The 21,155-nt window shown below is 46.3% G+C and overlaps 1 protein-coding gene across 10 annotated transcripts in view; it reads left to right on the top strand.

Moving 5' to 3' along the window:
- Positions 1 to 21,155, top strand: part of TMEM178A (transmembrane protein 178A) — a 248,614-nt gene that overhangs the window by 185,399 nt on the left and 42,060 nt on the right. For 2 of the 10 annotated variants that reach the window (XM_060026763.1, XM_060026762.1), the window contains exon 1: positions 13,163 to 13,637. The exons of 5 other annotated variants lie outside the window; for them this stretch is intronic. In XM_060026763.1, the coding sequence (XP_059882746.1) occupies positions 13,238 to 13,637 (400 nt within the window). In that variant the 5' untranslated portion in view covers positions 13,163 to 13,237. Of the gene's footprint in view, positions 1 to 13,162; positions 13,638 to 13,866; positions 14,050 to 21,155 lie in introns of those variants that run through there. 3 more of the 10 variants (XM_060026770.2, XM_069541278.1, XM_060026767.1) reach the window with 2 other exon arrangements.

Below are 21,155 nucleotides of genomic sequence, written 5' to 3'. Positions count from 1 at the left end.
AGGTTTAGGGGTAACTTTCATTTCTCCTTCTCCATGTCTCTCCTTCACACATCCAGTAGCTTCCTCTGCCTTCAAGAAACTTTAATCTTTCTGACCTCCCTAGCTGTAGAATGATTCCCTCCTGCCTTTGACTGCCAGAGTTCTCCAAAAATTAATCAGCGCGTTACCGTTTTTTCCTTCACCTTCTATGCACCCCTCAGACCTCAGACGTTTGGCTCCTGCCTTAACTCCTCAATGGACGATGACCTGCCGAAGGCCCCAGGTATTATGTCACTGAGACACTTTCTCACTTTTCTATCTGCTATTGGATATTCCCATGATTCTCAACACCGTTGACCAGGCCTTTCTTGAAACTCCCCATCCCTGGCTTGTGTGGCTCTCCTGAGTCACTCACACCATGCTGCCAGACCCCGATCCCTCGTCCTCCACCCAGCCCTCACCTCCAGACACGACCTCTGCTCTTCTTTTCTACCCAGACTCCCACAGATACCCGCCAAGTCTACTTTTCTAACTATTTGGTGGACATTTCTACACAGGTATCCTTCTGCCCTCTCAAACCCAAATGACCAGAGCTTAAATCTCCAAATCTCTTCTCCTTCCTGATTTATGGACCGACTTGCTTATATAAAGGTTTTTCATTCATTTTAGTCAACAGATCCATCATGATCCTAATTGGCTTGAATTCCAGCATTGGTGTGGGACTTCTTTTATCCCATTTGGTTGACTTACTCACTTTTTTTTTTTTTTTTTTTTTTGCGGTACACGGGCCTCTCACTGTTGCGGCCCCTCCCGCTGTGGAGCACAGGCTCCAGACGCGCAGGCCCAGCTGCTCCGCGGCATGTGGGATCTTCCCGGACCAGGGCACGAACCCGCGTCCCCTGCATCGGCAGGCGGACTCTCAACCACTGCGCCACCAGGGAAGCCCAGATTTATCTATTTTTATTCATAATGTTTCTGGCATCTCTTCCTTTGCTTCCAGTGCTGCCCTCGTGATTCTCACCACCATGGCCTGGGTGATCTGAAGTCCTTCTCAGCACTGACTTTACCACCACTGCTAGATTAATTCCTAATCTCTCTTCTTCCATCATGTCATTCTTCCTTTCTTCATTTCCTATTGTTTAAACCCTCTGCTGTCTGAATCTAATCAATATTTCCAAGTTTATCAAACTGTTCATGACAAAAATTCTAGGAGGACCAGGGTGTTCACTATCCCATGAACATACCTTGTTCATTACTATCTCTGGGTTCACATGGTTTTCCATTCCTGAAATACTATCTCCTTCACCACCTATTTACTCTCATAGATCTTTTGAAGCTCAAGTACCAATCTCCCCATCAATACTTCTTTGGCCGTCTCCATTTTTAAGATTTCTCCTTCCTCTGAACGTATTAACATTTGCAGAGCACATGGCAAATCAGCAGAGAACTTCCATAAGGTCCAATCATCCACCCACTCATCTTCCCGCAACTGTCACCATGTCCTCATTTCTTTCCACTGTTACTATGGGTGAACTCTGCAGGCACCTACCTGAGACACCCTCTCCGTTTATCTACCAGATCCCACTCCAGTATTTCTGCTTCTCTTTTCTGTATCAATTTCTCCATCCCTCCTGGATCATTTCCATCAGTACATAAGCACGCTGTTATCTTCTTATCTTCAAACAAACAAACAAACCTCTCTTAATCCCACTCCTGCCTCTAGCTATTCATTTTTTCTCCTTCCCTTTACAGCAAAACTCCTTTGAAAAAGTGATCTATCTGCACTGCTCTAACCTCTCTTTTCCTATTCTGTCTGGAACGCATTCTAGTTGAGCTTACATCCCCAACAGTCTGCTGAAAATGCTCTTATTAAGGTCACCAAGGACCTCCTCTTTGCTAAATCCAGTGGTCACTTCTCATTTCCCATCTTGCTTGACCAATCAGAAACGTTGTGACCTTGATGACTCTTCTATTTGAAACACCTTCTTCACTTGGTGTTCCAGACCCACCCTCTCCTGTCTCTCTGTCCATGCCCCTCCAGTCTCCTTTGCTAGTTCTTACTCAACTCATCATGCTTCTCAACTTGTAGCAGATTTCCATGTCTCAGTCCTTGGCCCTTTTTTCTTTTCTGTCAACACTTACTCCCTGGGTGACATCATCCAGTCTCATGGTTTAAAGTACCATCTATATGTGGATTCTGTTGGCTCTCAAATTTATCTCTTTGCCTGAACCCCTTCCCCAAGCCCTAGATGTGTGTTTCCAATTGCTCACTCAGCATCTCCACTTAGAGATCTAATAGGCGTCTCAATTTAGTGCATCCCAAACCTAGCTCTTGAGAGCGTCACTGCTCCAACCTACACTTCCCATAGTCTCCCCGTGTCCACTGATGACAACTCCACCCAGTCCCTTTCTTTCTTTCTTACCATCAGCAAATCCTGTGGGCACTACTCTCAATATCTATCTGGAACCCAACCACTCATTGTCATTCTACTATTATCACCTGGTCTAAAACACTGTCCTCTCTGTAATGATACAAATAACAGATAAGAGTGCAGGCCCTGGAGTCATAGCATGCAGGGTTCAGTCCTGGCTCTGCCACTTACTAAGGGTCTGACCTTGGGCAAGTTATTTACCCTTTCTGTGCTTCAGTTTCCTCATTTATAAAATAAGGATGATGAGGAGGAGGAGGATGATGATGATGATGATGATAACTGTTACAAGGATTAAGTGAAAAACCATATAAAGTGCTTAGAACAATGCCTGGCAAATGGTATGTGATCAACAAATGTCAGATCCATACTATTATTCTATAAATCCATAAAAGCTCCATGACTGTAGGTGGGAAGTAGTAGGCAGGAAGATCAGGGAAACCGTGGACATCGCCATTCTCCTAAGCAAAGCCATCTAGACCTTTAAATACCCAAACCCACGCTGAACCAGGCTGGGGGATAATTGTTCCCACCAACTCTGACCTGTGCCTACCACTTGATATGCTGCTTATTTTGTGCAGTTTTTACCTACTGATTTATAGAATAATAGTACATAGCTAGCATTTCTTTTTTTTTAAATTTATGCTAACCATCTTTTTAAAAATTAATTAATTTATTTTTGGCTGCGTCGGGTCTTTGTTGCTGTGTGTGGGCTTTCTCTAGTTGTGGCGAGTGGGGGCTTCTCACTTCCGTGGCTTCTGTTGTTGCGGAGCACGGGCTCTAGGCACGCGGGCTTCAGTAGTTGTGGCTTGTGGGCTCTAGAGCACAGGCTCAGTAGTTGTGGCGCACGGGCTTAGCTGCTCCGCAGTGTGTGGGATTTTCCTGGACCAGGGCTCAAACCAGTGTCCCCTGCATTGGCAGGCAGATTCTTACCCACTGCACCACCAGGAAAGTCCCTCTAAAATTTCTTTCTTTTTAAAAAATATTTATTTATTTTATTTATGGCTGCGTTGGGTCTTCATTGCTGTGCGCGGGCTCTCTCTAGTTGTGACAAGCGGGGGCTACTCTTCGTTGTGGTGCCTGGGCTTCTCATTGTGGTGGCTTCTCTTGTTGTGGAGCATGGGCTCTAGGTGTGTGGGCTTCAGTAGTTGTGGCTCGTGGGCTCTAGAGTGGAGGCTCAGTAGTTGTGGTGCACGGGCTTAGTTGCTCTGCAGCATGTGGGATCTTCCTGCATCAGGGCTCAAACCTGTGTCCCCTGCATTGGCAGGTGGATTCCTAACCACTGCGCCACCAGGGAAGCCCCCTCTAACATTTCTTGATCATGCACTATTTGCTATTGTCACCTCTTTTCCTTTGTCTCTAGAGTACTTCCGATAGCTCCTCTTCTCCAAATCTCCTTAGTCCTGATCCTGGCTCTATTCTGTGTTGACCTCCCCTTTTCAGGATTCTATATCTAGAGTTTGCTGTCATTGCTACCAAATATAACATTTAAAAGAGTGCTCTATAAACCCAGTTAACAATACTGCCGTGAGAGCCATTTTCAATTGTCATTTTATTGACACAAAGAACCTGGGCTTCTTTGCAAAAGTGGTTGATATGGAAAAGGGTAAACTGCTGAGTGAGGATGGAAAAAGGAAGTAATTCAAACTATGTCCACATTATTCAGGACCAAAAAAGCCAGGCAGCGTTCAGAAAAGGAAATTGAGAAATGGAAGCATTTCCCTAAATATTCAGAAAGTCCAGAAGTGGGGATTAAACTTCACTGTTTGAAACTTCAGGGATTTCTTTTGGCTAAATTCCAGGATTCTTTGGCGAGAATCCCTTTCTGTTGTGTTTTTGTCTCAGCGGGGCTCATAAGGGCACATGGTGGCCTGGCTGGAAAACACTAAGTGACATCTCCCCCACTGTCAGCCCCCTCCCTGACTTGCCACTCACCTAGTCTAGGGCTCTTGGTCACATGCAGACTACAGACACCAAATAAATTAGGCAGATGGAACTCATACATCAAAGCCACCTACTTGGACTCCTTTTTGGCCATTGGTACATTTTCTCTCTTTTTTAATCGGCCTCATAAATCTGACCCTGACAGGGTGCTCCCTCTCTATACCAGCAGTCAGAGGTGAGATGGTAATTTGTCCTCAAGCTTTCATCTGCTTCTCCACTTGAGTGACCGTCAGTGCCACGTGGCACCCATTCATTACAGGGGCTCAGGTGTGGCTGTGGGGAGGTGTGTACCAAGTCCTGCCAAACTGGTGACCCCTTCCGAAAGAACAGGGTGGTTCTCCAAGCACCGTGCGCAGCAGATGATCACACGCCACAGTGCCTGATGAAATACCGGCATGCCGAGAGCTGTAAAGAACACGACACGTGTTCTGTGTTCTTCGGAGTATCTGATTCATACTAACTGTTCACATACTGGCTAATGATTACCTGGACTCAAACAATGTTTCAAGAGGCTTGTCCAAATCAAGAACCGAAGAAAAAACCAGAGTTGTCCGGGCTGGTGATGTCGCTCTCTGAAGTGGGGGGAGAATGCCTCCAGACCTGGGTTGAATTCCCACATTCGGGGTCATTGGACTCAATCTTCGTCCCCTGGTGGCATTCCAGATGTGAATCTGGAATGTCGACTCTGGTCACGTGGGTGAAGTTTGGATCTCTCATCACTTGTGGAGAGCTGCCTCATGGCTTCTAGGAGCCGCAACGTGGCTGGGTCTTGGGTCCTTCCCGAGTCTGCCTTTTTCTGCCTGCCCCTTTTTAGAGGAGGCTATCTCTTTTTCTCCTCTCATCCAGATGCTGTTTACAGCTGGCTTAATGTCCCCCTGTCCTCTCTGGGCTTTCCCAGCCCCTTGCACGGGGAGGGGACATCCAGGTTCTACCTAGGTTCCCCTCATGTGTTTTGTTTCCATAAAAATGGGCAGTCATTTTCTACAGAGGCCTTTCTCTCTAATCCATTTAGAGGCCTTGAGGACGGGAGATACCTTATCGTACTCTGGCAGTTCATTTTGGTTATTTACAAAACACCATTGAGGGCTTCCCCGGTGGCGCAGTGGTTGAGGGTCCGCCTGCCGATGCAGGGGACACGGGTTTGTGCCCCGGTCCGGGAAGATCCCACATGCCACGGAGCAGCTGGGCCCGTGAGCCACAGCCACTGAGCCTGCGCATCCGGAGACTGTGCTCTGCAACGGGAGAGGCCACAACAGTGAGAGACCCGCATAACGCAAAAAAAAAAAACCCACCATTGAACCCCTTTATGGGCTCATAACAAAGTAACCTATTGAAAGAGCATAATGGTTTCTTGCACTTTTGAACGCCCATCATTCCACCAATGCTACAGATGATTTATGTTTGCAGGAGCCTTATGGTAAGCCTCCAGGCTTTTCACTGGGGTTCAACCCTTGGGAGAGTAACGTTCTGTACCGCACGAGGGTCATGACCTGCAGATGTGAGCAGCCACCAGATATTACTGTTGGAGATGGTAAATCACAACAGTCACAACAGCTGCCATACACACGGGGCACTTATTACACGTCAGCCTTCACATTCACTGTGTTGCTAATGCTTTATTTTCATTGTGTGTTTGAGTCTCATAGCAGCTCTATTATTACTCTGATCCCCATTTTATAGATGAGGAAACAGAAGCTTGGAGTAGCTAAGCAAATCCTACTCCCCACAAAATAATCACATAGAATTTGAGCCCAAGTCCCTCCGACCCCACAGCCCAGACTCTATATGTCTTGTTGCTGTGTCATCAGAGCATATCGTTAGACTCCCCTGCCTTGGCTTTGGGGACATGCATTTTCTTGGCTTCCTTCCTGGTCTCCTTTGTGGCTCTTCCTCCCTCCATGGAGGTTTAAATGCTCCAGTGTCTTCGAGCCTGCCTTGACCCAAACCTACTGGTTTTTCTAGCCACACTCTCCCCTAAGCAGTCTCACCTAGTCCTGTGAATTTAAATATCAACATGCATTTAACACCTATCTGCTGACATTCTACAATCGAAATCTTCCCTTCCAGACTGCTGCCCTTACTCTCAGATTCATACATCCAATTGAGATCTCTAAATGGCATCTCAAACTTAACATGCCCCAAACAGAATTTTTTACTTTGTTCTCAAGAATATTCCACACCTCACTTCATGATACCGCCATTCAAACACTCAAACCAGAAATGTAGGCCTGGTTCTTGATTTTTCCTTTCCCTCATCTGGACTCCCAGTAATTCCATGAGTTCAACCTCGACCCACCTCTCTTCCTCCACTGCTGTGTCTTTAGTCTGAGCTACTGACATCCCTTGTCTGAACTATTGAAATAGCCTCCTGACTGGTTTCCCTGCTTTCATACTTGCCATCCCCAGCCCCAGTTCATTTTTCACTTAGTCGTCTGTGACGTTTAATATATGAATCAACTCGCGCCCCTCCCCTCCTTAAAACCCTGCCAAGGTTTTCTTATGACCGAAGTCCAAACTTCATAGGATGCCCTTCTAGGCCATGTGTGAACTGGCTGCTGACCAACTTTGCAGCTGAATCTCATACTGCTCACTGCCTCATTCACTACTCTGTAGCTACAGTGGTGTCTTTCCAGTTCCCCAGTGATACAGAGCTCTTTCATGCCTCAGGACCTTTGCACTGGCAGTCCCCTCTCCCGGGAATGTGCTCTCCCTGGCCCACAGGTGCTCACTACATGTTAACTGAACAAACAAGAATAGTAGGTTGCCTCTCCTACAAGAATAAGATGAATAATAAGTAACAGGAAAAAGATCATGTCATCAGTAACTTATTTAGCTATTTGTATTTATGACATTTAAATGACGTGGGCTTAATATGATTAGGCTGTGGGTTTCCTGAAGCATGTTTCTGTGTTTACGTGGATGGAGTAGGGAAGAGTGGGAGGAAACATATTTAGCATGTGATAATGATGACTCATTAATCCCGAGAGGTAGATGTTGATATCCCTGGTTTTCAGAACTTGCTCAGAGTAACTGGCTAAGGATGAGCAGGTAAGAAGTAGTAGGTCTGGAATTTATAGGTCGTCTGACTCCTGTGCACGTGTATCCCCCAGATCCTGGTGCCTCTGAGTAGATACAACTCAGAGATGAGGTTCAACGGTAAGAAAAAGGAGAGACACCTGGAAACAACAGATTTTGTTCACCTGGGCAGCATCATAGGCTGCTGTGAATCAGAGAGAGTACATACCTATCTTAGTTATGTCCAGCTCTGCCTTGGTTGTCAAACATGGCCTGAACGAGCTGAACTAGCCCTCAACTTAGAAAGCCAGTATCCAGACACACAGATAAGGCGGGGAATACAGTTAGGTATGGCGATAATGAGCCACCATCTGCTAAAACATCACACTCTGAGTGGGACTTAACATGGTTTTGGGTTTCTTTGAACGTGTTTTTTTTTTTTTTTTTTTTCCCCACCATATGTGCTTAAAGGCTCCGAAAAGGAAACAGCTTAATCCAGGAATGTGAAAAAGAATGGTGACATTCCGTGGTGTGTCAGTGAAATGAGAAACTTATCAGGCACCATCTATTTCAGGGCTTTGTGGTATTTTCTGGTTCCAGGCTTCCAGTTAGTGACAAAATGGCAAGATGAATTACCACATGTGTGGGGTAGAGAGGAGGACCATGGTAGGTGCTACTTCTAAAATTTACTTTTGGCTTTGCCCTGGACTAAATTGACACATATACAGAAGATGCCTTGCTTCCTCCAAGGCCTCCCTGAGACAGCGTCTATCTACTTGGCTCAACCAACTTCTTCCCACTGGAAACTGATCTCCCTGCACTAGGTTTCCCTGTTGAATTTTGTCTGCACCTCTGTGACAGCACTCAGTCCAGGCATCCCTCTTTATAGCCTCTTGCATTTCTATCTTTCTCCTCCACTAACCTAAAGCTCCCTGAGGGCACAGGCCATGGGTTTTGTTTCATCTTTGCATAATGCAGTGGGACCCAGCACAATAACTTACCCTGGAGGTGCTCAATAAATGTTATTGACTTAAAATAAAATTGTTAGTGGGGAACAGTTTAGAATGATCATGTTAATATAAGATATCTCAATTATTTGCAGAATTGACATATCATAGATCAATAACATAATTGACTCTATCCTTACATTAAATGCTGGAAAAATGTCTGATAGTACCATGAATAAACCCCTCCTCTTTTTGAGAGCCAGTGTGTGGTTTTGTTTTGGTTTTTTAATTAATTAATTAATTAATTAATTTTATTTATGGCTGCATTGGGTCTTTGTTGCTGTGGGCGGACTTTCTCTAGTTGCAGCGAGCGGGGGCTACTCTCTTATTGTGGTGTGCGGGCTTCTCATTGCGGTGGCTTCTCTTGTTGCAGAGCACGGGCTCTAGGCGCATGGGCTTCAGTAGTTGTGGCACGCAGGCTCAGTAGTCGTGGTTTGCGGGCCCTAGAGCACAGGCTCAGTAGCTGTGGCGCACGGGCTTAGTTGTTCTGCGGCATGTGGGATCTTCCTGGACTAGGGCTTGAACCTATGTCCCCTGCACTGGCAGGTGGATTCGTAACCACTGAGGCACCAGGGAAGTCCAGTGTGTGGTTTTGGTTGAACTTCATAGTGTAAATTCTACGGAATTTAAATGTTTGAGATGAGGAAAGATACTGCTTTTGGTCTTAGCACTGGGGCAAAAGGGTGAAAGCCTTTTAGAATATTCATGGCTAGCATGGTTAGCTTAGCATAGGTATGTCAATAAATCATTGCCATAGCTCTGTGATAATTGGAGACCTCTCTCTCTCTCTCTCTCTCTCTCTCTCTCTCTCTCTCTCTCTCTCTCTCTCTCTCTCTCTCTCCCCCCCTGTGTGTGTGTGTACCTTTTTGTAAGAAAATATTTATTTAAGAACTTTCTGTGTAGAGAAATACGATGAATGTCATAAAGCACCTAGATATTATGATAAGTGTGTTTGGAGGAGGCAAAAGTGTTTTGTTTTCTCAATATTTAAACATGGCCAACACATAAATTGGGATGTTTAAATGCTACGGGACTACTGACAGTAACAAAGAAGGACTCTAGTGTAATATAGAGGATAATTCTCTCTAACCTAGAAAGGAGAGTTGGGTGCTGAAGGATGACGTCATCAAACAGCACTGGAGGAAGATGCATTTGGCATCAGTGTCCAGGATAACTTCAGGATGATCTGCCCGTGAGCCCAGCTGTCCTGGAATCACTGGGGCCAAGGAGGGAGCTGGAATAATAATCCAGATGTGAGGTGATAGAGGCATAGTGACAGCAAGTGGTAGAAATGAAGAGGAAAGATTGGCTATAAAGACATTTAAAAGGAAGAAACCCTACCACTTTGTGAATGCGATAGAAAATTCTGAAATATTGGGTCTGAGTGTCTTGACTGACTTGTCAACACCAGAAAGAGAGAGAAGTGAGGAGGGGCAGTTGGACCACAGGGAAATATGAGTTGACCTTTAGACATACTGAGTTCTACAACACAGTGAAACGCCCAGGTGGAAATTCTCTAGCTCTATCCCTGTCGTTTTAGGACACTGTTATTCTCCAAGGGAGATATTGGTGATATCAGATCTGGAGATGGCAAAGGGAAATTTAAGACAAGTGAAGAAGAAGCTAAGTTTGAAAACGTTGAGGGCACGGCACCGCCCTCAGCACTGCTGAGACATGCCTCGGTGTTCTGGTTGGGTATGTGATCTCCCATCATCTTGACTACCTGCCAGGCTAAATGCCCTCATACATCGACTGTGCTCTGGCTTAGACTCCTGCTTCTCCTCGCCTGCCAGTATTTAGCTTGTGGTCAGGGATTAGAAGATGTCAACTTTATGACTTAAAAACACAGAAGAGCATTCTTCTTTTACAGTGGGCTCAAATATGGAAGCCTCCAAATCTGTCGGGTAGATACGTAAGTCAGACATATTGAGTGGAATGCCAGTGTCTCTGATCTAGTCCTCTTGGTAAAGTTTAACTCATCCTTTGAGAGTCAACTCAAAAGTTACTGTCTCTAAGTAGCCTTCCTGACTTCCCCAGGTGGTTGGTCTCTTCATTGTCCACGTTGCCACACACTTTGTTCTGCTTTGTGCTACAGTGCACAGAAAAATCTATGTGTCTGTCTCTCACCACTAGACTGGGAGCATCCAGAAGATGGGAACCATTGATTCATCTTTGTATTTCCCACTCCCTTAACAGAGTGGGGCTCGTGGGTGATAGTTCATTGTTGGAAATATCCAAAAGAGAAGATGTAAGAACGTGGATGGAACGATACGCAGTTGCTGTAGCAAAACCTGTACACACATCATATGTCACATCCCCGCTGATGCTGTTAATGCTACACCAGCGGAGGCAGTGCTCTCATTACCTGCTGCTGGCCCGTATTTGTAACGTGTGACATTGTTTATGGAATACTGTCAAGGGTAATCCATCACATAGTAACCTTTGGATTATATGCTGAGACTGGTCTTCAACATAGACATAAATGCACTTCAAGGATCGTGCTATTTTCTGAGAAGGGTATGATCAAGGGTTCTGGCTAGGAAAATGAAGCAGAACATTACTTTCTTTTAAGTTAAACATAAGTGCCTGAAAAAGAGGTTTCCTTCTGTCAGCCCCAGTCGGGTCATGGTTCTTGTGTGAAGATAATCAGATGACTCTGAAATGTGGCAGAATATTTTTTTCTTAGAGTAACTCAGGGTTTGAAAAGGGGGTGAAGAGTTGCTAAAGGTTTGACCACCCTTGGAACTTGCAAGGTTTGTAATATCTTTATCTTTATCTGATATCTTTATCTCAAGAGGTGTTTTAAAAAATAAAAGGACACATGACAACTTGAGCGAATTTCAGATATCCGCCGTGGGCTCACAGTTAAAGATATTCTCTCTGTATCCATAAAGATTTAGGAATTTACACATAGTATAGAGAGAGTATAAATAAAAGAGAGCTTCTAAGTCTCATCATTTTTGTGTAAATCCAGATAAGACTCCTTTGATGAGCTTAGCGGTTCCTGTTAAGGAAAAGCTTATAGGTGAGAGGAACACTAAAATTATAATTCTTTGTCTTCCTTAATTAGACTGAAGCTCACCATAGATCTTGCTGAAGCTGTGATAAAATTCAGGTAATAATTCACATTGTCAGGTCAGCAGAAATGGGCACGGGGCATCCAGTATGACTGAAGGATTTGCTTAAGTGATCTATCTGTGAACGGAGGTGCTCAGGAGAGGTACACAGTCTTCATGGGAAATAAACCCTCTGAAGATGCTGAGTACAAACAGCAACGAAAATAAATCCCAGCAAGTTTCTTATATCACCCTTACAGATGTCACTTCAGAGGAAATATATAAATCACATTCATACCAATTGATGTGGGGCACTAATTAGTAAGTCCCATTAAATCGTGGAGTAATGACATTCAGCATCTAATGAATGCCTCATCATCTTTTGATCATTAATATTTCACAGCATAAGAACACAAGAATTGGCATCCCTGGGCTCACGCAGCATGGTTTTCTGTCTGTGATGTGGCCCCAGGGGCACTAAGTGGCACGAGGGTATTGCTCCTTTGTCGTGAAGCTGCACAACACAATTAACTCAGGACCCTGAGTCCTAACGTTTCCTCATTGTAGAAAATGTGAATCTGCCTGCCATTCTCCGAATTAACATCTGAGACTGCCCAGTGCCCTGGAAAACAGACGCAGGCTGAGATGTTGACTTTGCTTCGCTGCTGACCCTCACAGTCCATGCAAGAAACTTGCACAGGAGATAAAAAACAAATCATTCCTCTGATTTATTACTAAGGGCTTTCTTTATTCAAAGGCAGTAATCACCTCACAGAGCAGGTGCCATTGCAAGGGCTTATTGATCCTGTGCGCTTCTAGAAATGCCAGGAGGCCGTCACTCCGGCGGGAGATGGAGGTGGTCAACGAAAAAGAAGTCCATCTCCGAGCAGGCTGGAGTGGGAGAAAATCTCTGGCCCTAGAGACCTATGGCTCCAGTGACGCTCGGTGCCTTTCTTTCAGAAGAGGGGCTGGAGCGGAGAGAGCGCTGAGAGGCTGCCGTGGGCAAGTGAGAGAGAAAGGGAGGATGACAGGGAGATAGAGCTGCCGAGGGGTCTCCGAGGCTGCATCCTTCGGGAGGACGGAGAAAGGGTCTTCGTCTCCAGATCGAGATTCCTAAGAGTTAAATATCACCACGCAGCCCGACCCGGATGGGATTTGTTTCTGGGTAGAAAACGCGACACTGATCAACATCAACTTGGACAAGTGACAAGACTAGGTCTGATGTTGGTGGATGTCTTTTCAGGTCGTTGGAGGGGAGAGGACGGCAGGCAGTGTGCTCGGGGGTAGCTGGAGAGAAACATCGCGTCCAGGGCAGCGATAGAAAGCGACAAGGAGGAGGCCAACAGAGGGACGAAAAGAGAGGGAGGAAGAGTTGAAGAAAAGTAGGGGGAAAGTAGGGACAGGGTGAAGAGGAGAGAGGAAGGGACGAGGGAGAAGTGAGGGCGGCGAGGAGGGATCCACAAGGCAAGGGGGATCGCGGGAGAGCAGGGAGGACGGGTTGGTCGCGAGGTGCAGAGCGGGCGCAGGGGTGCGCGGGGGTGGCGGCGCCGGGAGGGAGGCGAGGGGGCTGCGGGAGAGGCGGGGGGCGAGGGAGCGCTCGAGGCTCGGGGAGGCGCGGAGCGGCGGACCGGGGAGGGGGCGGGCGCGCGGTCGAAAGTGAGCCGAGGAGGGAGCGCGCCGGGCCGCGAGCCGAGGGCGGGCGGGAGGTGGGGGGCAGGTGGGGGAGCGCGGAGCGAGCGGAGGCCAAGTGCATTGTGTCTGGCGGCGGCGCGCGAGCCCACCGGCGGCCGCGGCGGGGCGGGCAGCCATGGAGCCGCGGGCGCTCGTCACGGCGCTCAGCCTCGGCCTCAGCCTCTGCTCCCTGGGGCTGCTGGTCACGGCCATCTTCACCGACCACTGGTACGAGACCGACCCCCGGCGCCACAAGGAGAGCTGCGAGCGCAGCCGCGCGGGCGCCGACCCCCCGGACCAGAAGAACCGCCTGATGCCGCTGTCTCACCTGCCGCTGCGGGACTCGCCCCCCCTCGGGCGCCGGCTGCTCCCGGGCGGCCCCGGGCGCGCCGACCCCGAGTCCTGGCGCTCGCTGCTGGGGCTCGGCGGGCTGGACGCCGAGTGCGGCCGGCCGCTCTTCGCCACCTATTCGGGCCTCTGGAGGAAGTGCTACTTCCTGGGCATCGACCGGGACATCGACACCCTCATCCTGAAAGGTGAGCGGCGGGCGCGCCCTGCGCCCCGGGCGCCCGCGCGTGGAAAGCAGCCCGCGGCTCCCCAGGGGCGCGCCTGTCCCCGCGGCCGCCTCCCCGCCGCGTCCCCGGCACATTCTTTCGTCTCCCCCGCTGCCTCCTTTCTTTACCCCTCCCCTCTCTCTTTCTTTCCCCGTCCCTCCCTTGTTCTCTCCCGCTCCTCTTTCTTTCCCCGGCTCTCTTCTTTCCTCTCCATCCTCCTTTTCTTTTTCCCCTCTTCTCTCAAGTCTGGGCTTCAGCCCCCCGCCTCTATCTCCTTTGCTTCCTTGGCCTCCTTTCCCCCCTCTTCTCCTCGCCTCTCGTCCTTCGCTGTCTTTGTACACGTGCCTGACTTGGAACGCACGGGTCTGTTTTCTGGACGCTGCTCCCCGGGAAGGTAAACATCAAAAAGACCCGACCTTTCCCAGTTGGGCTCCTTCCCTTAAGTTGTACTTTCCTTTTAGAAATACCTTTGAAGGAAAAGTGGTTGCAAACCTCAGAAGAGGAGGAAAAGGGCTTTTTCTTGTATTGTGCTGATGTTGGTAGCAGACGGGACTGATGTGGTATGCCAGCCTGGCAGGCTAATGGGGAGCTCAGGAGGCGGGAGGAACCTTCCTCTAAACCCCCGAAGTGCAGGGTTCCTTTGGGTTAGACCTCAGATAACATTAATGCATTGGTGGAGGCAGCTGAATGCCGCTAGGACATCTACTTTTTTCCAACCTTCCTGATGACTGGGCACACCATCCTTAGGCTAGTCACACCAGGGCGAGGAGAGTGGAAAACCGGTCCAAGCCTTTTAAAGTAGAGCTTTCCGTATTTGCACATGGAGTCTCTACAGAATCACTCTCTCTTAAATTTGTGATACCTCGTAAGGCTGTTTTTGTTGTTGTTTTGTTATTTGACACTGAGTTGTAGAGCATCAATTTGCTCTTCTGAGGTCTAGGTGACACCTGGCTCCCATGTGCATAATCGGATCGATTGAATTTTTTTGGTAAATGTCATTCATGTAAGAATATTCAGTGTGACAGTCCTACTGCTGAGGCTTCCTTCTAACTTTCCGAGCTTGACCCTTATTACAAATTCTTTTTCTCTGAGATGGAAAGAATAAAACAACCCACCTTCTTCCCTGGGACTCATTATTGCGAAAAAAGAAGACGTCTAAAATCAGTACATTTAAAGATTTAGTAGCCATTCAGGAAAGCAAAGAAGCAGATTTGTGTTGAATTCCGGTTTGGAATGGAATTGCATGGAAAGGAGGGGGTTAATAACATGTTGGCCTCAGAGTGTTGTTCGTTGGCGTATTCCTCATTTCTCAAACATGTCAACTTCTTCCTTCCCATGGCTAGCTCAGCTGGGGACTGCCATCTGAAATCTGTCTGTGTGTGGAAGGACTCCAGCGCTCTTGGGGGGAAGCAGATACACTAACCTTCCTTTGGGAAGGGCGCTGTATTCTTTCCTCTCCTAACTCACATCCAAATCTGATTTCTCCTCGTGAAGATGCTGCATAATTAATTTGGATAGTAGCACAGTACATGAACAAACTGTAAAAGCTGAATTTGGAGGTTCGGTTATGGAATGCTCGCTTAGGCAAGGCAATTTTGAAAGCTAAGCAGTGTAGTCTGTCTTTGGAAATGACTAGAGCTGCATTTCCTTACGCTCTTCCTCTGCCGAGAGTATTTGATTGCATGTAAACTGGATATAGAATAATGCCTGAAACAGCAGGGTAGAGTGCATTCAATCCAATGGCAGGCAGGAGAGGGTGTCCCACAGGACACTTGCACATTCCCCACCTCCCCACCTGGGCTGGCTAGCTGAGGTGCCGAGCTCCAGGGAAGTTCAGAATCGAATAATCCTAGAGGCTGAAGGGACTTTAGCGGTCATTCAATCCAACCTCCCCCGCATTGTTGACTCCCTTCTTCTACATCTTTCTGACAAACAGTTGTCCAGCCTAGCACTTTCCTAAGACAGAACTTGTGTGCTAATTAAAAGAATTATAGTTTTCTAGTCATAAATGCAAGTTTGTATTAAAACGATCTCAGGGCTTCCCTGGTGGCGCAGTGGTTGAGAGTCCGTCTGCCGATGCAGGGGACACGGGTTCGTGCCCCGGTCTGGGAGGATCCCACGTGCCGTGGAGAGGCTGGGCCCGTGAGCCATGGCCGCTGAGCCTGCACATCCGGAGGCTGTGCTCCACAACGGGAGAGACCACAGCAGTGAGGCCCGCGTACCGCAAAAAAACAAAACAAAAAAAAAACGATCTCAGATTTGTAATATTGATGGTGTTTAGCTAATCCTTTTTGTAGGATACTGAAGAGTTCTAGGTTGTCATCAGAAGACCTGGGCTCCATTGCTGGCTCTACTGCTAAATCGCAGGGCTTCCTCCAACAAGCGTCCAGGCCTCCTTGGCCTTCAGTTTTCTAGTTCATAGTAGGAAGGCTCACTGTTCTTTAGGGGATTTTCTAGTTCTAAAATCTGTCATTGTTGTACTAATAGCAATGTAAATTTAGCTTCTTGGGAAGCCTGACATTATTGACATGAGGAGTTTGGAGGAAATGACAGACGTTCAGTACGTTACGTCCTTGATCATAATTTGTTGTTTGGGAGATGGCCAGAAGGGCCTCAAGTACTTTCAGTATTGCTACTCATCTACCTTGGGCTACCTACATAACTCTTCTAGATCTCAGTTTCATCATCTGTGAGATGAATGGGTGAAATGAACAGCTTTAAATTTCTGTGATTCTAAGAATAATTTCAACAGATGATTTTGACACCCATGTTAGGTAGACATTATTACCTTTGTTTTGGCATCTGTGATATGAATTTGGCATTTGTGGTGTATTTTGACATCTGTGGCTGTGGTATGAATGTCTTAAATGAGCCCTGTATAACTAGAAATCAACATGACATCTAATTAAAAACTTTGGACAACTAGGGTCCCACATTTCATTCTTACTTTCTTCTCTGAACTACCTATGAGTCCTAAGATTTAGAAATGTTAACGATAGGAAATGAAGAAAAGTAGACTCAGATGGGAGAGTGGGGAGGGGTGGAAAGGGCCACAAGAAGTGCCTGACATACTTAATGAGCTTTTGAGGTAAAAAGAGGTCAGCCTTTCTTCGTGTGGACTTAGAGCACAAAGCCAGGAGGTGGGGGCTTCCCTGGTGGCGCAGTGATTGAGAGTCCGCCTGCCTATGCAGGGGACATGGGTTCGTGTCCCGGTCCGGGAAGATCCCACATGCCGCGGAGTGGCTGGACCCGTGAGCCATGGCCGCTGACCCTGCGCGTCTGGAGCCTGTGCTCCGCAACGGGAGACGCCACAACAGTGAGAGGCCCACGTACCACAAAAACAAAAACAAAAACAAAGCCAGGAGGTGGGTGAAAGTTACAGAGGGGAAAATATAGAGTTGATAATATGGAAGACCTCTCACAATTGGAATTGTTTGCATTTCCTGGAGGCTGGGAAAATATTTCTGAGAGATGTAGAGGAAAAAGAAACAGACAATGTGGAGAATAAGAGATTGGCTTAGAAGTGCAACATATAGCCTCTGTAGTGTTCATCTACTTAAGAGAAATCACATGAGCCAGAAGAGCAGCGGTCTCATTGGGACAAGTATTTGGGAAAATCATCAAACTCTGATTGTCACCCTTTCATTATGATTCTGTTTACTTGTAGCCCAGAGTGACCCTAGAAGGTCTCCCCTAGATTGGACCTCCAACCAGGACCTTCAGTAAGAATGGAGGTAAAGTTATAGATAAATCCGTTAAGGACCAAGACTAGAACTCGATGCTACTCTCCCAGGCTGACGAAAGACCAGCCACCAGCACAGTTTGCATACTGTTGTTTTTCCTCTTACTGTATTGACTAATCCACATTTCACTATCTTGCCCACTGGGATAACATGGGAGCTTACAAATGCTGTAGAGATATTAGGTTCACACTATATTATCATAGTTTACGATCCAATAAAACAAATGCCCATCGAAAGGCTGTTATGTGCAAGGTCATATTAGGGAGATTTCGGCTACACATGTGGGAATTCTTTTGTGTTTGAGCTGGTCAATTGACTAACTTATTCTTCCATACATAGACCCTTCTTGCAGTTAACTTTTGTTGCTAAGGAAGCTTTGCTTGTCACAGTAAAGACAGTCTCTGATAAGTATGCAAATGAAGTCATCCTCCACCCAGCAACAGGGGGGCTAGAATAGTTGAAGGAGCCTTGTGGTAGGAACTTGAGAGAATGGGTTTAAAGAGTAGGTTCTTGGGCTTCCCTGGTGGCGCAGTGGTTGAGAGTCTGCCTGCCGATGCAGGGGACACGGGTTCGTGCCCCGGTCCGGGAAGATCCCACGTGCCGCGGAGCGGCTGGGCCCGTGAGCCATGGCCGCTGAGCCTGCGCATCCGGAGCCTGTGCTCCGCAATGGGAGAGGCCACAACAGTGAGAGGCCCGCGTAACGCAAAAAAAAAGAGTAGGTTCTTTATTCCTTCGTTCATCCAGTTTATTCCCTCAATAAATATATATTGAAAGCCAGGTATTGTTTTAGGTATAGAAGATACAGGATTGAACAAAATGGATAAAAATGCCTGCCCTAATAGAGTTTATATCAAGTGGTGGAGTTATTTTCTAGTGGATTATATAGTCATTACTCTTAGTAGGCTGTGGGAAGAACGCTGTGCAAGCTGCTAGAGCTGGTAAGTACGTGACAGAAAATACAGTGCAGAGTGATGGAGAGCTGTACCCTTTGGGGGACGCCCGGCCATTCTGTTCCAAGTGCAATTCTTAGGTTTAAACTACTGGTTGAACAGTAAAATAGGAGGATAGATGGAAGGAGACTCAGTTGGAAACATTCTATAATGCTTCTTTCAGTTACTGAAAACACTGAGTTTAATAAATAAACATTGAAGAGTCTTGTGAATACATTATGTGGAACTTTGGAGAAATTAATTTTGAATAGGAGTTAGTCATTGAAATGATATCAAAAGTGCCAACTGTTCTTATTAGCCTTAACTTTAATTGAAAAAAAAATTTTAATTAAAAAATTTCATTAAAAACAATTAACACTATTTTTCAAATAGATGTACTTTGTTTATGTAAACCAAATCCTAATATTATATATTGCCTGCAATAAACAAAAGGAAAATGAATGTTGTAGTGTTTTGTTTTTATGAAATTAAAAGTGATAGAATTTCAGCAATGTGAAGATTCTAATTCTGTAGGCATACTGTTAACCTGGATAAATCATTTGGGATTGAATTCTTGAAACGTGAAATACAGCATGTCCTTGTGGTTTCAGAAGCATTTTTCCTTTAATGAGATAAACAGAGATATCAAAGACAGTAGGACATAAATACTTTGTCATTTCACTCTCTGCAAGTAAAAGAAAGTAGGAGGATTGGTAGGAATTCCTTGGGTCTCTTCTTCACTCTGCTAATGATATATCTGTTTCCCCTGTTGGCTTATTTTCCATGAAATTAATAGTCTGTACAGGACCCACTACGTTCTACCTGACACAGAAATAGATTGATGATTTTCTCCAGCTCATTTGTAGACCAAAGTATCATTTGTGTTAGAATAATTATCTCCCAAGAGCAGATGTATCTGGGAAATCTGAGAGGCAAGCACTGTTTCTCTTCCCCGACCCATTTGTTCACATACTGTCCTCAGACCTTCTCTTGGACCAGAAGATGCTGCTGGCAAAGGGATTCCTCAGTTTTGGGGGTGCTGGGGGTATCATTAAGACTTCCGTTTTCTTTCTTTACTTCTCAAGGCAGTGGTCTCCAAACTTGTCTTCAGCCTCACTCTATGTAATTTATATTTATTCATTTTAAAATCAGGTGCATGGACTGTCCTGACATATACATCATGAAACACAGACAAAAGCAACCCTTGAAGGGATGGGGTAATAAATAGAAAAAGAAGTTCAACTATTTTCACCCACACTTTCCAAAGGACTGCTTGTGTACCCCCTGGCATGTATACGCTCCTCTTGGAAGACTGCTGTTCTCACTGCACATCAGCAAAGCTGAGTTTCTCATCTGGGCAGAAGAAGAAGGACTGTTTGTTTACTATCATGGCTGACCTCTGTGGTGGGTCTCCTAGGCCACCGTTGTATCACACGTATTCATCTTGCACAGGGGACAGAAGGAGATGCATTTTATTTCTGTATCATTTCTGACCTTAGGCACAGCGTTACCCAAGTGTGATACCCTATGTTTCAACACATCCTGTTGCTAACACTCCTGAAGGTTATCTTGCATAGAAATTAGATTCTTACTCGCCTCTCTGCTATCAAAAAAAAAAAGATACTTGCTTCCATTCTTTCCATCTGCACAGGGAAGTCACCTTTTAAAAGTGATTCATAAACACAAAAGTGGTTGGTGCTTTAAGTGGTTTGTGATCAAAATTGCCAGAGTCAGTGCCATTTGTATCCACCATGTCTCATGGATAACATTTAGCAATGGCCTTGAGGGGAAAAACGGAAGAGTTTTTGGCTATGCCATAGAAAGTTCACATCCAGTTATACCCGAGTGGCTGTGATTTTTTCCTTAGCTCCTGATTTTTCTTTTTCAAAGCTCAAAATGAGCCGTTAAACCCCATCAGGCAGACTGCTCATAATTGCAAGTGTTCTTGATTACCACAGAAGATATGCTTTTGTTTGGGGAGCATCTGGAAGTTACGTTCCACTGAGGGAGTAACCGAGTCTCCCAGTGTCAATGCTAAATGGGAGACCATGGGGAGTGGCCACATTGAAGGAATTTAGGCAGGTCCTAGGGTTTTCCCAACAGTTACCAAGGGTGAACGCTCCTTTCCTCTTTGAGCCCACCTGCAGTGTGGTATACCCCAGGTTACTGACCTTTGACCTCTGCCAAGCAAACTGTGACCTCGGGTTGACTGTGTCCTTATTCCTGAGTCCATCTTTCTTGTGTCTGTCCACCTTGTCTTTCAGAGAGATTCCACTGTCCTTCTTTGACACTCAATTGTGTGACCATCTGAGGCTCATTTTCCTGTATTATTTGCTGGTTAAAAGAATAAGAATAGGGCTTCCCTGGTGGCGCAGTAGTTGAGAGTCCGCCTGCCGATGCAGGGGACACGGGTTCGTGCCCTCGTCTGGGAAGATCCCACGTGCCGCGGAGCGGCTGGTCCCGTGAGCCATGGCCGCTGAGCCTGCGCGTCCGGAGCCTGTGCTCCGCAACGGGAGAGGCCACAACAGTGAGAGGCCCGCGTACCGCAAAATAAATAAATAAATAAATTTAAAAACCCATAAGAAAAACCCACTACACCATTGCTATTGTCTAAAGCTTTGCACAACTGGTTGTAAAGATTTTTATCAAAATAAAGGCGTTTTTCAGTAGAAAATGGACTTTATCTTCAAAACCTGGTAAAATTTATGATGGTTTATTTTTTCACTTTTTTACAGTGTTTCCCTGTGGTTAAAAGTGATTGCAGTGATTAATCTGTTTTATTGCAAGTTTTAACTAAAAGGATGTAGCTGAACTTGGAGCCTGAGAGA

Source organism: Delphinus delphis, chromosome 12 (genome assembly GCF_949987515.2).
Source record: "Delphinus delphis chromosome 12, mDelDel1.2, whole genome shotgun sequence".
In the NCBI taxonomy this organism is placed as follows: Eukaryota; Metazoa; Chordata; class Mammalia; order Artiodactyla; family Delphinidae; genus Delphinus; species Delphinus delphis.
This window is presented reverse-complemented; position numbering and strand designations above follow the sequence as displayed.